Here is a 14,483-nt window from a genome sequence, read left to right as displayed (position 1 = left end):
CAGGGAATTATTGCACAAGGACGTGAGGTGTGTTTTGCCATAAATGGAAATATTCTCTATTAAGTCAACATCTGGACAATTAAGACACTCAATTATGAATTGGTGTAAGACAAAAAGAACCCTCAATTATTCTTAACAAATTACTCTAAACTCCTTCATATTAATTATAATTCACAGTTTGATGCCTCTTATTTGAAATTAAACGATTTAGTACTTTAGTTTTGATTTTATAAGTGAGAAGGCTTTTCTGTTAAATATAGGTACTAAATCGTTAACAAAATGAAATATGAGGTACTAAATCGTTAACAAAATGAAATATGAGGTACCAAATCGTTGGAAAATGAGCTGCCACATCGTTTATATAATTAGAACTGAGTTACTAAATAGTTTGAAAGTAAATTTCAAATTATTAACGGAACTAACAGAAGGGCCTTATAGTTTACAAAATCAAAACTTGGGTATTGAATCGTTTGATTTTTAAACAAACAGTATCAAACTGTGAATTACGACAAACGTGAGGGGTCTTAAAATAATTTGCTCTTATTCTTATAAAAGAGTACTACCCTAAGTTATATATTTTTAATCCATTTTTAATTTTCTATCAGATGTAGTATTTAATTATAATAATAGTTATATTTTTTCATATTTTTAATTGGCTTTAAATAACTGATCCGACTTAAACTCGAAACCGATACCTCAGAATTTGGAGAATTTCAGCTATTTGCATTAAGCTTCACTCATATATACTTTTAATTTATGTTAATTTATGATATAAAATTGAGATTTGTTTTTTCAAAATTCCTAAATATAAAACTACTGGTAAGTATACTTATTCTCCAAAAATGTAAACAAAATTATAAAACCAATTATAAAACACTCCCCATATTTAAAACTATTTATTTTAAATTTTATATTACATAGTTAAAACTCAAACCTATATATTTTCAACACTTTTAGAGGTTAGGCAACATTTAAGAGAAAAAAGAGAGAAAAAAATATCGTTAAAAAATGCAAGAGGTTATGCAACATTCGAGAAAAATAAAAAAATATCATTAAAAAAAGCAATATGTTGTTTAAAAATATAAATAGAAAATAATAAAAAAATCAATAAATGAATAAAAGTTCATTTTTTAATATATTTACAAGGATTCATTAGAGGTACATAAATATGTTATGTTTCCTTACAAATCGAAGTAAACTATCTAATTTTTTTAATGAATTTAAAGTTTTTGTAAAAAAATATACACGAAATTACATATTTTAAAATATTTGCTTTGTTGTTAAACTATTAATTAAATTAAAAACATATTTCGAATTCACTGATGTAATCTAATAATTTAGATCATATATATGTAGAAATACATAATATCTACATATTATCATCATTTGTACTAATATTAAGTAATAAAATTTGTTTTAATATATTTAATACAACAATGACTTAAAGATAATAAAAACATTTATTTAATATACTTTTTCAAAATTAGAATATTAACTTATTAAGTTAGAGACAAAAATTAATCATCTAAATAATATATTTTAAAAATTTGAATATAACATATATACATTTTTAATTATATTAATGAGATAAATCAACATATTACCAAATGTTTTCAAACATTGCATATTATAAATAATATTTTTTTCGAAAAACTATAAATAATATTTTAAAGATATAATAATTAATTATTTTAAGAACTTTATTGCAATCAACTATTCAAACAAAATATACTGTTAAATGTTGACTTCTCAAATTCCATATTCAACATATTTTTTTTTGTTTAAACTTCTTAATCAATTATTTAACATATGTTGTACTCTATTATTGACCCGAAAAAAATCAAAACTGCATTTGATTAAATATTAAAATATGACAAACATACCAATTTTCATTATAAATGTCCTAATATATGAAATTAAAACTATAATATTGATTGGATAAATTCTATCATTCTCTTTTTTTTTTTTTTTTTTTTAACAGAGATAGATTAATTTAAACTAACTACATCTAAGACATTACAAATATATACAAATTATACGCCATTCACGCCATCCACGCCGTGTTACGTTGAATACATCGCTTTACGAGACTCGCCATTGTGGCGGGACGATGCCGCATCCGTCGCTTCTAACGCTTGTAGCCTTCTCCATAAATCTTCAATAATCTTCATGTTCTTTGTCCACAAGGGGATTCGAACCCACGCCCCTTGAGACTTGATGCCTCACTCTTAACCAACTGAGCTAGAGATCATTGGCAAATTCTATCATTCTCAAATTCAAAATATTGGACCAATCATAATATTATTATCTATATAAGTATATAAAAAGCCGCCAAATAAAACCTCCCTCGCATAACAACTAAACCAAATCACAACGAATCAAACCCAAAGAAAAAAAACCCCGTCTCCGCCTCTGCTTAAACCTATGTAGATTTTGATTCTCCGATTCAATCCTCAATCTTTCTCGAGATCTCTGCTCTATCTAAGCTAAATTCAATACTTTTTTTAATCAATTTAAATTGAATACCAAGAACAGATTTTAATTTAATTTTGGGTTTTTTATAGCATGAAAATTAGTTTGTTGTTTGTATGAAATTTAATTGTTCTTTTTAATCAATTTAAATTGAATACCAAGTACAGATTTTAATTTAATTTTGGGTTTTTTTTATTATAGCATGAAAATTGTGTTCTTGTAAAAACCAATCAATTTTTTTGTTATACATGTCTGATCAAACTCTCAATTTTACCTACCCTTTATGCCTCAACGTATTTCCCTCGATTTTCTCGCGATTTCTAGCTAATTTAATTTAGGGGTTCTCTGTTCTCAACTTTTTTGCTTGGTTTAATTTCGAATTTAAACCTAAAAATGAATGTGACCAAGTCTCAGGTATGGCAGCCTTGTAAGAAGAAGAGGTTTTGACCGTTAAGGACCAAAAATAATTGAAGATTTTGGAAGTTTCTGGGAGGAATTGTGTAATTCTAGAGAGAGAAAGAGGGGGGAGGGGTTGAATTATAGTTTTTAGAGAGAGAAATGGCGTCGAGAGGAGGCGGAGGCGGTGCAGGGAGTAGTAACGGTGGTCGGACTCGGGTTGGGAGATATGAGTTAGGGAGGACGTTGGGGGAAGGTACGTTTGCGAAAGTGAAGTTTGCGAGGAATATTGAAACGGGTGAAAACGTTGCTATTAAGATTCTTGATAAAGAAAAAGTTCTTAAGCATAAAATGATCGGTCAGGTATGAGTTTTTTTATTATATTCATTGAATTTAACTGTCTATGATGCTGTTTCTAGGTAGCACGGATGCTTCGATAGATCAACATGTCCTGTTTCTAAATCGTTTCGGACATGAAACTTCGTTTTTGACGTAGAAAACCGTAAAATAACACTGTTTTGTTGTGTTTATGTCCAAGTGTTCTGTTTTCCCGTGTCCGTGCTAGCTAGATTCTCTTTGGTTGCCCAGAAAATTGATTTAATGGATGTGATTGAAATCGGAAAAATTGAGTCAACTTTTCCTGCTAGACATATATGTGTTCATGGTTTACATTTCTAAAATGTTTAAATATTTGGAACTACAATTTTGATTTTTGAAGTTTTGATTTTTGTGTATTTTGGTCAATTTAGACTCTTTTTGGGTTGACTTTGTTTTGATCTTTTTTTTTTTTGGTTCAATACAATAGCAAAGAATAAGAAGCTAATATTTGTTATGCTGAAAAGTCTGTACAATTAACGTTTAAGTTGCTGTGTTTTCAGCTTCATAATGCTGTTTGTGTTTTTTTTTTGGTTTGTTCTTTTGCAGATTAAACGAGAAATTTCGACCATGAAACTCATTAGACACCCAAACGTGATCCGTATGTATGAGGTTTGAATTTTATTTGCATTATTTCCACTTATTTGAATGATGCAGAAGCTAAAGCTTGTACTTGGATTTCTTAAATTTTCCCTTTATCCATTCCGTGGACCTCTGTTACCCGGACCTTTCATTTTGGGTCGCCGTACCCGGGTCGACCCGACACGACACGGCGTGGACCTGAATTTTTAGAGTGATAATTCAATATTGATAGCTTCTTCTGTTCTTTGGTTAAGTAACTAACTTTTATTGGTGTTTGTGTTGTAGGTGATGGCCAGCAAGACAAAAATATATATCGTTCTGGAATTTGTTACTGGTGGTGAACTTTTTGATAAAATTGTAAGTCGAATTTTCCTGAAATGATATGTTCAATTATTTTTTTATCAATGTTTAATTGCCTTATGTGTATATTTGATTCCTGTGTAATTTTTATGGAATCAGGCAAGTAGAGGGAGGCTGAAAGAGGATGAAGCAAGAAAGTATTTTCAGCAGCTTATTAATGCTGTAGATTACTGCCATAGTAGAGGCGTGTACCATAGAGATTTAAAGGTTAGAGGTTCATTATTGTTTGTATGCTTTTAACATTCAGACTTCTTTGAGGTTATGCGTGACGCGAGCCTTGTTTCGCTAAAAACGAGTAGGTTATTCTTTTCGATAAGATTAGAATGCTAATGTGTCGTTGAAAACTATCACAGCCTGAGAATTTGCTACTGGATGCCACTGGGGTTCTCAAAGTCTCAGATTTTGGACTAAGTGCATTACCTCAACAATTTCGAGTGAGTGCGACATTTCATGGTTTGAATACTTTGTAATTGACTTTATTCAATGTGTAACATCATATTGCAGATTGGCTGCACAATCGCTACACATATGTAATATCTTTAGTTTTTTATATTTGATCTGTCATATAGGAAGATGGTTTACTTCACACAACATGCGGAACACCAAATTATGTTGCTCCAGAGGTATTGGTTCTTCAAATTCGATATGTTTCCCTCACCAACAATCTTTTTTCTTATTATTGCGCTTTACATCTTTAGGTCATCAACAATAAAGGCTATGATGGAGCCAAGGCAGATTTATGGTCTTGTGGTGTGATACTCTTTGTCTTAATGGCTGGTTTCTTGCCTTTTGAAGAATCCAATCTTATGGCTCTCTACAAGAAGGTGACCAATCTAAATATTCTGAACCGAGTCAATATTTGTTTTAGGTGCAAATGGTTTATCTGGAATTTGGTGATCTTATACATGTTGCCTCAAAAACAAGAATAAGTTTGTTAACTTAAAATGTTATTTTGTTCCAAATGAACCAATTGCAAGCTAGTTACGCGCATCTCTTATAAACTGTAGCCTGTTATGGAATTTCTTTCAGCTGTATTTATCGAGCGCTAAGATTGGTATGTAAGTTCATAACAACAAGAGAGTAAATAACATGTTCATATTTAACACCCTGGTGTTGCAGAATGGGAGTTGTGCTAGTTTAGAGTTGTTGACCTTTGTGCCTGTGCACTGTCCTAAAAAATCATATCAGCGTGTTTTAAGTTGAAAGCTGGTTAAATAAGGTTCCTACATGATTGCAGATTTTTAAGGCCGACTTCACTTGTCCTCCATGGTTCTCTACCAGTGCAAAGAAACTAATAAAAAGAATTTTGGATCCTAATCCTCTGACGGTATGTTCTCACTGCCCACTTTTCCTTTATATTCCTTCACGTCATCAATACAAAGAATGTAGTGCAGCATCGTAAACCTTTGAATTCACAGCTTATGTTAATGTTTTGCAACAGCGCATTACTTTCGCTGAGGTTATTGAAAATGACTGGTTTAAAAAAGGATATAAGCCGCCTACTTTTGAACAAGCTGAAGTTAGCCTTGATGATGTGAACTCTATTTTTAATGAAACAGTGGTAAGATTTTTGCGATTGGGTTGTGCAGCATGCTATTTCCTTGTATATTAATAATTTTTTCTCTTGCTGGACAGGAGGGTGCAAACCTTGTCGTGGAGAGGCGAGAATCTTCTATTGGGCCAGTGGCACCTATAACTATGAATGCTTTTGAACTTATCTCTACATCGCAGGGTCTCAACCTTAGTAATCTTTTTGAGAAACAAATGGTATTATTTATCTGCTTTCCAGTCCCTGTTAAAATTTAAAGTTTAGGTGTATAATTTTTAAAAACTCTTAAAACGATGTCTCCGATTTCCATGAGAGATCTGATATCTGAAGCATGATACACTTTATTTCTGTTGGTTCTATGTACTTGTACACCGCAACCAAATCGTCCTCCCTCCTTAGTCTCATGGAAATGGTCATTGTTTTAAGTAGAAAAAGAGAAAACACTTTTTTCTTTCAAGGATGTTGCTCTTAATTCTATGCTTTATCAGCAGCATCTGTTGATTTTGGAGTTAATTTTGAATTAACGCAATCCTTTTCTCATTTAACCAGGGACTTGTGAAACGAGAAACAAGATTTACATCCAAAAGTTCTGCTAATGAGATAATCTCAAAGATTGAAGAGACTGCAATGCCTTTGGGTTTCCAAGTGAAGAAAAATAACTTTAAGGTGCTTGAAACCATTTATCAAATATTTCTTGTTAATGGATGTAAATGAGATCTGATTAAGGAGCAACTTAATATAATTGAAACTTGCCGTTTTATTGTTGATTAAGTACCAAAAAAATTCTGACGGAACTTCTATTTTCATTCTCAGATGAAGCTTCAAGGAGAGAAGACTGGACGCAAGGGTCATCTATCTATTGCAACCGAAGTAAGGATGAGGATAATGATTATAGGAAATGCTTCTTCTAGAGTTAATTTTTTTATTATTTACCAAGTTACGCAATCCTTTTTTCAGATCCTTGAGGTGGCTCCTTCTCTCTATATGGTTGAGCTTCGGAAATCAGGCGGAGATACTCTGGAATTTCACAAGGTATGTGGTTGAAAATTTAGAATTCCATGGAAATTAACTGAGATAGTTGGGATAAAATGCCAAATTGAAATATTTTTCATTTTCTTTTGAGCTGATAATAGTCTTTTATGATAATCTGCTCTAAATTTGATATCATTTGGTTTAATTGACAGTTTTACAAGAACCTGTCAGCTGGATTAAAAGATATTGTTTGGAAAACAGTTGATGAAGAGAAGGAAGGAGAAGTCGAGAGAAATGGTTAGTTTCTCTTGTCGCGGTGCCTTCTACAGTTGCTTTATAGTTTACGAAATATATATTATGTAGTCCACCTATAATCATCGGACGAATAACGATCACTTTTATCCAATGGTTAAATAGACAAAGTAACCATAGAATTCGCTATTGAATAGCGTAGGGATTTTATTTTACTTTCGTTTGATATTTGCATACTTCCGTTCAGGCGCTGCTGTGGTTCCAGTGTAGCCCGTGGCTTCCTTTTCGAGGGCGATTCAACTACAATATTTGATGATTGGAAGTAAATGTTATATCTAAGCTTGCAGTGTTTGATGATTGGAAGTAAATGTTATATCTAAGCTTGCAGTGTGTTGTAAAATGGATTGGTATTGTGATGATGTAAAACTTAATCACAGATATTTTGACTTAAGTTTGGTTGTAATTGAACAATGAATTTATGTCTTGATTGATACTTTCATAATTTTTTGTCTTGTTCATTCCTTTTGTCTGACTTCCTGGGAAAAATCATGAGGCAGAAGCTATTAATGTTAGTACTCCAGTCTATGTTTGTTCACCTATGCCCAACCATATACTGGACCCAAATTTGAAAGAATATTCAAAAAAATTTCTTTCAAAATTTTATTTTACATCAACTAACTTCTTCGTGATGGCTAGTCAGTAGTTATTGCCACATTTAGATAAAAAATATAGGCAAAAGGTACAAAAAAACCCTCGTAGTTTTTACAAAAGTATAAATCAGCCCTTTTACTTTTTTAGGGTATAATTAAGCCCTCTATGTTTTCAAATAGAACAAATAACCCCTTTCATCCAGCATCATTAGAAACACTTGTTAATGACTAATATGTCTCTCCTAATCATATAGGAAAAAAGTTCAAAAAGAATTTTAATGTTTAAAATATTTACCGAAAATTTGAGGGGGTAAGTGTTCCAAAAGTAAAGTAAAAGGGTTTATTTGTTCGATTTTAAAACAACAAGGGCTTAATTGTTCAATTTTAAAAACACGAGGGCTTAATTGTGCCTAAAAAAAGTAAAAGGGCTGATCTGTACTTTTGAAAAAAAGTCGAGGGTTTTTTTGTACCTTCAGCCAAAAATATATTATTTGACTAAAAAACTAAAATTCACTATTAATAGAATAAAGTGGTATACAAATATTATTTGTAAATAGAGTATTTTAAATAAATAAATGAATTAAACGCCTTTAAAGTTTGTTCAACTCTATTTCGATTAATTATTTATGACTCGACAATAAGATGAACGTTTACGTAGATAACATATTTTTTAATTCATACTATGTTATATTGCACATTAAGAATGTTCATGTCAGATTAGCATCAAGTGGGTTGTGATATCAAAACCCGACTAATGTGCGTCACATAATATTAATATGTGAACGGATTTATTAATTTTACGAAATGATTTTATTAACTATGTATATATTTAATGCATCATCATATTATCTAAAAATAATTAAAAAAAGTTAAATAAATATAGTGCAATAAATAAAATTAAGAATTTTAATATTAATAAATTAACCATAAAGGACTATAAAGGAGAGAAAAGAAAAGGTGAGGGACTGTTATTGCAAATTATCCCGATACGTACGTGTGAGAAAAACTCGCACGCTTTAATTATATGATTTGCTAATTTATTAATTTTATCGCTTCTTTACCGAATCTTTAGACTGTAGAGAAATTCAAAGGAAAAAAAAAGAAAAAAAAATTAAAAATGAGGGAAGAAGTTATCAGCTCCGGCGGGACCATGGATCCCACTCCGGCCGCCAGGTACGGATCAGTCGTCTCTCTATTTTCCAAACCCTAACCAGCTAACCCTAATTTTCCCTGAATGAACTCACTCTTAATTCTTGATCTCTAATTACTATTTTTGCCTTAGTTGCCAGACTGCTACACAATTCAACTTCCAAATTTTCCAAATTAGGGTTTCTCCAATTCTTCTCTGCATGCAATTCTGTGTTTGGGGCTTTTGTAATTCAGCTCAGTACACTAATCGTGAGCTGAAAAGAAAACACGACATTGGTTATTGATTGTATATTTTGTGCAATGCTTTATGTTGTATTGTTGTTTCTGCAGTTCTGCTGGAGCATCGTCGCCGGCGGTTCCGGGGAATGTTTCGAAAGCAACGGCTTCTTTATCTGGTATTGGCTCACAAGTGCCGTGGACCTCGATGAGCACTAGTGCTGGTGGATCGTCGAGGCCTTCTTGTAGGCCGTGGGAACGCGGGGATTTGTTGAGACGGTTGGCTACTTTTAAGCCTTCCAATTGGTCTGGGAAGCCTAAGGTAACTCCTGCATTGTAGTTCTTAGCGGACTTTTTTCAATATTGAACCTTGCAAATATACTTAGCTTTTGGTAGGTAGGTAACATAACCTTGAGGATAAATATCTAAATTAATAGGGTTTTAATAGAGAATTAATAAGTAGTTGGTAAGTGCTAGGCTAAGGGCAGACAGAACAGTTTGACTAGAGACCTGAAACAACTATATTGATAAAGGTTTTGTTGCATAATATATAAGGGTGTTAATTTAGTCCAGCCTTACTTTTGAAGATCTTAATTTGGAGTAAGTAGCATAACATACTTTTGCAAGCAAGACAGGACTTTACTATGTACAAAGGTTTTAACTTTAAGCATCAATTTTGAATCTAAGTAGATTCGAGTTTCAATTCCTGCTTAACAGTGCCTACATGTCTCATTGTGGTCATAGGCACTTGGGATAAGTTTTGGTCAACTGACCATCTGTTATTTGATTCTCGCAGATCTCAAGTTCATTGGCTTGTGCCCAAAGAGGTTGGATAAATACTGATGTCGATAAAATCGTCTGTGAGGCATGCGATGCCTGCCTGAGTTTTGTTTTGTTACCATCCTGGACTCAAGCTGAAGGTAAGTTGCGATGCTATTGGTGTTGCACAATTACGCATAATATTGTGCCTTATGACATGCACAACATTGATATAGAGAGATGTCGTATAGTTTTTTTTTTGATCCGGGGGAAAATGGGTAGGAGAAAAGAGAAGAGAGAAATTTTAATACATTAGAGGGGGGTCCTGAAATAGATCTAGTGAATAAATTGATGAAAAATTCTCACTTTATACAGCGCAAGAAAGTTAGATGAAGCAAGGGATGGTTGTTAATTGTAAATTGATGTTTCTAATTTTTAGGCATATTTTTTAAGGTTATCAAATCAACGTCTGTTGCTTATTTTTCTAGGATTCTTTACAGTTTTTGTTTTATTTTGGTTTTCTGGCATTTTGAAGTTGAAACTGCTGGTGAAGCCTTTGCCAAACAACTGGATGATGGCCACAAAGTCAGCTGTCACTGGAGAGGGAACAGCTGCCCAGAAAGTTTGGTGCAGTTCCCTCCAACTCCTCAGTCTGCTTTAATTGGTGGATACAAAGACAGAAGTGATGGACTCTCGCAGTTTCAATTTCTTCCTATAGTTGCTGCATCTGCAGTCGACAAGATGCGTGTTTCTCGGGGTTTAATGGTTGATCGCTTTTTATCTCAGTCCCATAATTTTACTTCTGTGGAAGGAGACTTCAAGTCAGAGGGCATACCAGAACTTGAAACCTCTAGAGATGGAGCCTTCTGTTTGTATTCACGTGTAAGACTTGTGGATGCCCTGTCTATTGTGTCCTCTGTGCTGAGTGATTATAACGTTTTGCCATTCAGATATCTGCTCCTGTTATTTCAATTATTTCTCTTTTCTCATCTTAAAATATTTCTTCGGACAGGCCCAAAAAGTTATAAGTTTGTGTGGATGGGAACCAAGATGGCTTCTAAACGTTCAAGACTGTGAAGAAAATTCAGCCCAATCAGCACGGAATGGTTCATTTGGCCCTGCTCAGGCTCAAATCCATCTTTCATATGATCCTAGTTCAAGCAAGAAATCATACTCTGCCTCAGGCAAAAAGGACACTGAAAAGAACAAACTGTTAGCTGTTGACTCGAGATGTGATTCCAGGTCGCCCTTGTTGGATTGCAGCTTATGTGGTGCTACTGTCAGAATACTGGATTTTACGACTGTTCCTCGACCTGCTCGTTTTACTCCCACCAACATTGATATTCCTGATGGAGGCAAAAAATTAGCATTGACACGTGGAGTAAGTGCAGCTAGTGGAATAAGTGGTTGGGTTGCTGCTGATGATACAGAGAAAGAACAAACAGAAGACCGCGAAGAAGTGGCAACAACAGACAAGGGAAAATTGCTGAAGAATGCTGACGTTGATTTAAATCTTACTATGGCAGGCGGCTTACCTTTTATTCATGCAGACAGGGCCGCAATACTTGAAAATGTTAATGATGTGGACATGGGGAGAGATTTGATGATTGGTCAACCTGCAGGCAGTGAGGTAGGCGATCGTGCTGCTTCATATGAATCACGAGGACCAAGTTCTCGGAAACGGAGCCTGGAAATAGGTGGCAGCTCGGATGATAGGGCTCACTTGGTAATTCAGCCTGCCGATAGTGTTGAAGGAATTGTTATCGATCGTGATGGTGAGGAAGTCACTGATGGGGGGCAATTTTCAGCTGGACCCTCAAAACGTGCTCGTGACTCGGATTTTTTTGATACACACTGTTCAGCTTATCACAGAGACTCATCTGGGGCTGGTCCTAGTCATTCAGTGGGTATTGACATTTTTGGGGATGGAAACAGAGGGAATTTATTTCGTCAAGGAAGTGATCGAGTTCTAGGAATCCCGTCAGCTAGGGGTTCAACACGTGCTTCTTCTGTCATTGCAATGGACACAGTCTGTCACAGTGCAGATGATAACTCTATGGACAGTGTTGAAAACCGCCCTGGAGATATTGATGATGTTCAATTCCCCTCATCTAGTACATATGGCAATCTGGACATGAATGAGGCTTCTGAGCTGAATTATAGCAATCAAGCCCAGCAAAGCATTTGTTTCAGACCTGCTGCTGAAATAGCTCGTGGGGAAATGGGTGTTAGTAGTACGAATGATGGTGAAGAAATTTTTAACGCAGAAACTACAACAGCTCAGGCTAGGGATGGTCTTAGTTTTGGCATTAGTGGAGGCAGCGTTGGCATGTGTGCTAGTCATGAAGCAGAAATCCATGGTGCTGATGTTTCTGTCCACAGAACATATAGTGTGGTTGGTGATGCGGAGCCCAGAATTGAAGATGTTGACAATCAAGGTCAGACTGGTGAATCTGCTCCTGGTCCTGGACTAATGGATGAGATTATTCCAGATGAAACAAGGGAAGATGCTCATGGTGATAGTCAGGAGCTGTTGTCTCGATCGGTGGAAAGGGCTGATAGTGGCTCAAAAATAGATGGTTCTATGAAGGCAGAATCTGTTGAAAGTGGTGAAAAGGTAAGTCAAAACTGCAAGTTTTCCCTGGATAACAATGCGCACCCGTCTCTTTCCTGCAATGCAAATATCGAATCTGGCTATCAAACAACCAAGACAGTTGTGAGCAAGGCTGGAAAATCATCCTCCACAAACAATTGTCCACGCGTGGAATCAGATTATGCACTTGCCAATGGCATAGGTGACTTCTGCTACCTTATTAATTTCTGGGCTATTTATGTTATTGTTCTGTCTTGGATTTCTTTGCCAAATATCCATGTGCATTGGATGACTTGTCATGAGTGGATATTTCATTTGTTTTTTGTTGCACCCACAATTCTTTTGTCCAGTGTCAATCACTGAAGAGTTGTTCTCTAAGATGGATTTTTTTAGATATTTCGAACTTTGAAGTTTTTCACACTCTCCCTACCCTGTATGGTTGATGAATAATCGCTATACTTGATTTCTTAGGGCCTCCAAAATACGAAAGCAATTATGAAGAGCCTCTTGAGTTTGATCCAATTATTCATCACAATCAGTTCTGTCCATGGGTGAATGGAAATGTTGCTGCTGCTGGTTGTACTAGTCGTGGTTCTAGCAATAATGCTGATACTGCTGCATTCTGCGGATGGCAATTGACATTGGAAGCTTTAGACGCAGTGCGTTCCTTGGGACATATTCCAATTCAAACAGTACAGTCCGAGTCCGCGGCATCATTATACAAGGTTAATTGTCTTTTTTCTTTAATTTATGTCTAATTATTGGAAATTGGAGTGTCTGCACAGATTTGTTGATACCTTCTACTATTGATGATACTATTATTACATTTTTGACATCTGGATCTCAGTACTTTTTCATCTTATCTTTCCCTATTTCATCCCCAGTTCTTCTCTTCACAATATCAAACAATTCAAAAAGTGCTTGTTTGGCACCAAACAGCGCCTACGTCTACTAATTGCATCTATTTAAATGTTGAGTGCAATTTTTTCGCTGATCTTAACAATTTGAAGCATATTAAAGGATTCCGATGTAACTATTTTGTGAAATTTTTGCTAGTCAATTCCTTCTCTTTATTGTTGACATTTTATTTATTTATATATCATGTCTAGAAGAGATTTGTATTATTGTATTTCTTACCTCTCTGGTGTAAGTATATATAAACTAATTTCATGGCGCAGGATGATCATCAAACTCCGTGTCGGAAGCTCCTTCGTGGGCATTCTATGAGCAGAAGCCACGGGCAGCATTGATGGTAAACAAGTAATTGCAAAGGTACCTGCAGTCAGTAATAATATAATTTCAACTCGTTAATTGCTGTGCTGGGTGAAACTGCATCAGTGTTGGAAGTAAATATTGGAATCCAAATCGTCCCTAGAGCTTCTGATGGTGAAAGCTGCAACAATTTTTTTTTTTAAATTATAAATTTTCCCTCTTGCAGTTGGATAATTTATGTGTGCCAAAAATTTGAGGTGCATCATAGTGTGTTAAATAGTTTGCTGTATTGTTATTCCTACTAGCTAACAGTCTAATAATGTGATGATGAACACAATTTAATCCAAGTCCTTTTGCTTTATGTTGCTCTAATTTGTTTTGGTTCTACTTTAAGTGTCAAAACCTTGACAATACTTGCGATTTGGAATTTTCAACTTAGATAGAGCTTTGAATTATTATTTTTTTCTTGCACTAATACCTGTTTTGTCATGCTTTATTAGTTTCTGGGTCCGAGTTGCTTGTTCTTGTTCTTCCAATTCATACTCATAAATTTTGAGTAACTTTTTAGCTTTGTGCTATTGAGCTTAAACAATGTGACAGAATGGTTGTTTTTTTTTTCTTTTTTTGCCCAAGAGTTATCTTCATAGAAAGCGACTACAAGAGTCTCGATTCTAGCCACTCAACTTGGGCTAGAGGGTTACAGCAAAAACTGACATTAGTTGACAATCCACATCATGCGCCACATCATGTGTCACCCAATTACAATTCCTTTTGACAAAAACAAAGGAAAAAACTCCTAAACTAGGACATAAACTGAGGCAGTCAGCTACAATAACTTGGCAATCCACTTCGACCTCAGCAAACCCATTCAGAGCATCAACAATGTACTTGGCATTAGAGCTGGCCATGGGCCGGGTCAGCCCGTGAATCGACCCGGTCAAATCCG

At 34.7% G+C, this 14,483-nt stretch overlaps 1 protein-coding gene across 1 annotated transcript; it reads left to right on the top strand.

The window, feature by feature from the left end:
- Nucleotides 1-2,337: 2,337 nt before the first annotated feature.
- LOC126680898 (uncharacterized) lies at nt 2,338-13,898 on the top strand. Its single transcript, XM_050376166.2, has 22 exons — nt 2,338-3,231; nt 3,793-3,855; nt 4,111-4,182; nt 4,285-4,392; nt 4,539-4,619; nt 4,755-4,808; nt 4,884-5,009; nt 5,423-5,512; nt 5,627-5,746; nt 5,821-5,952; nt 6,284-6,400; nt 6,548-6,604; nt 6,692-6,766; nt 6,919-7,003; nt 7,206-7,216; nt 8,681-8,781; nt 9,088-9,295; nt 9,770-9,893; nt 10,268-10,614; nt 10,745-12,527; nt 12,797-13,050; nt 13,504-13,898. Exons 1-22 carry the CDS (start codon nt 3,031-3,033, stop codon nt 13,573-13,575), a joined length of 4,281 nt encoding a protein of 1,426 aa, XP_050232123.2. The 5' UTR covers nt 2,338-3,030; the 3' UTR covers nt 13,576-13,898.
- Nucleotides 13,899-14,483: the final 585 nt, after the last annotated feature.

Source organism: Mercurialis annua, linkage group LG5 (genome assembly GCF_937616625.2).
Source record: "Mercurialis annua linkage group LG5, ddMerAnnu1.2, whole genome shotgun sequence".
Classification (NCBI taxonomy): domain Eukaryota; kingdom Viridiplantae; phylum Streptophyta; class Magnoliopsida; order Malpighiales; family Euphorbiaceae; genus Mercurialis; species Mercurialis annua.
Note: the sequence above shows the minus strand (reverse complement) of the source record. Positions and strands in the feature narration are given on the sequence as shown.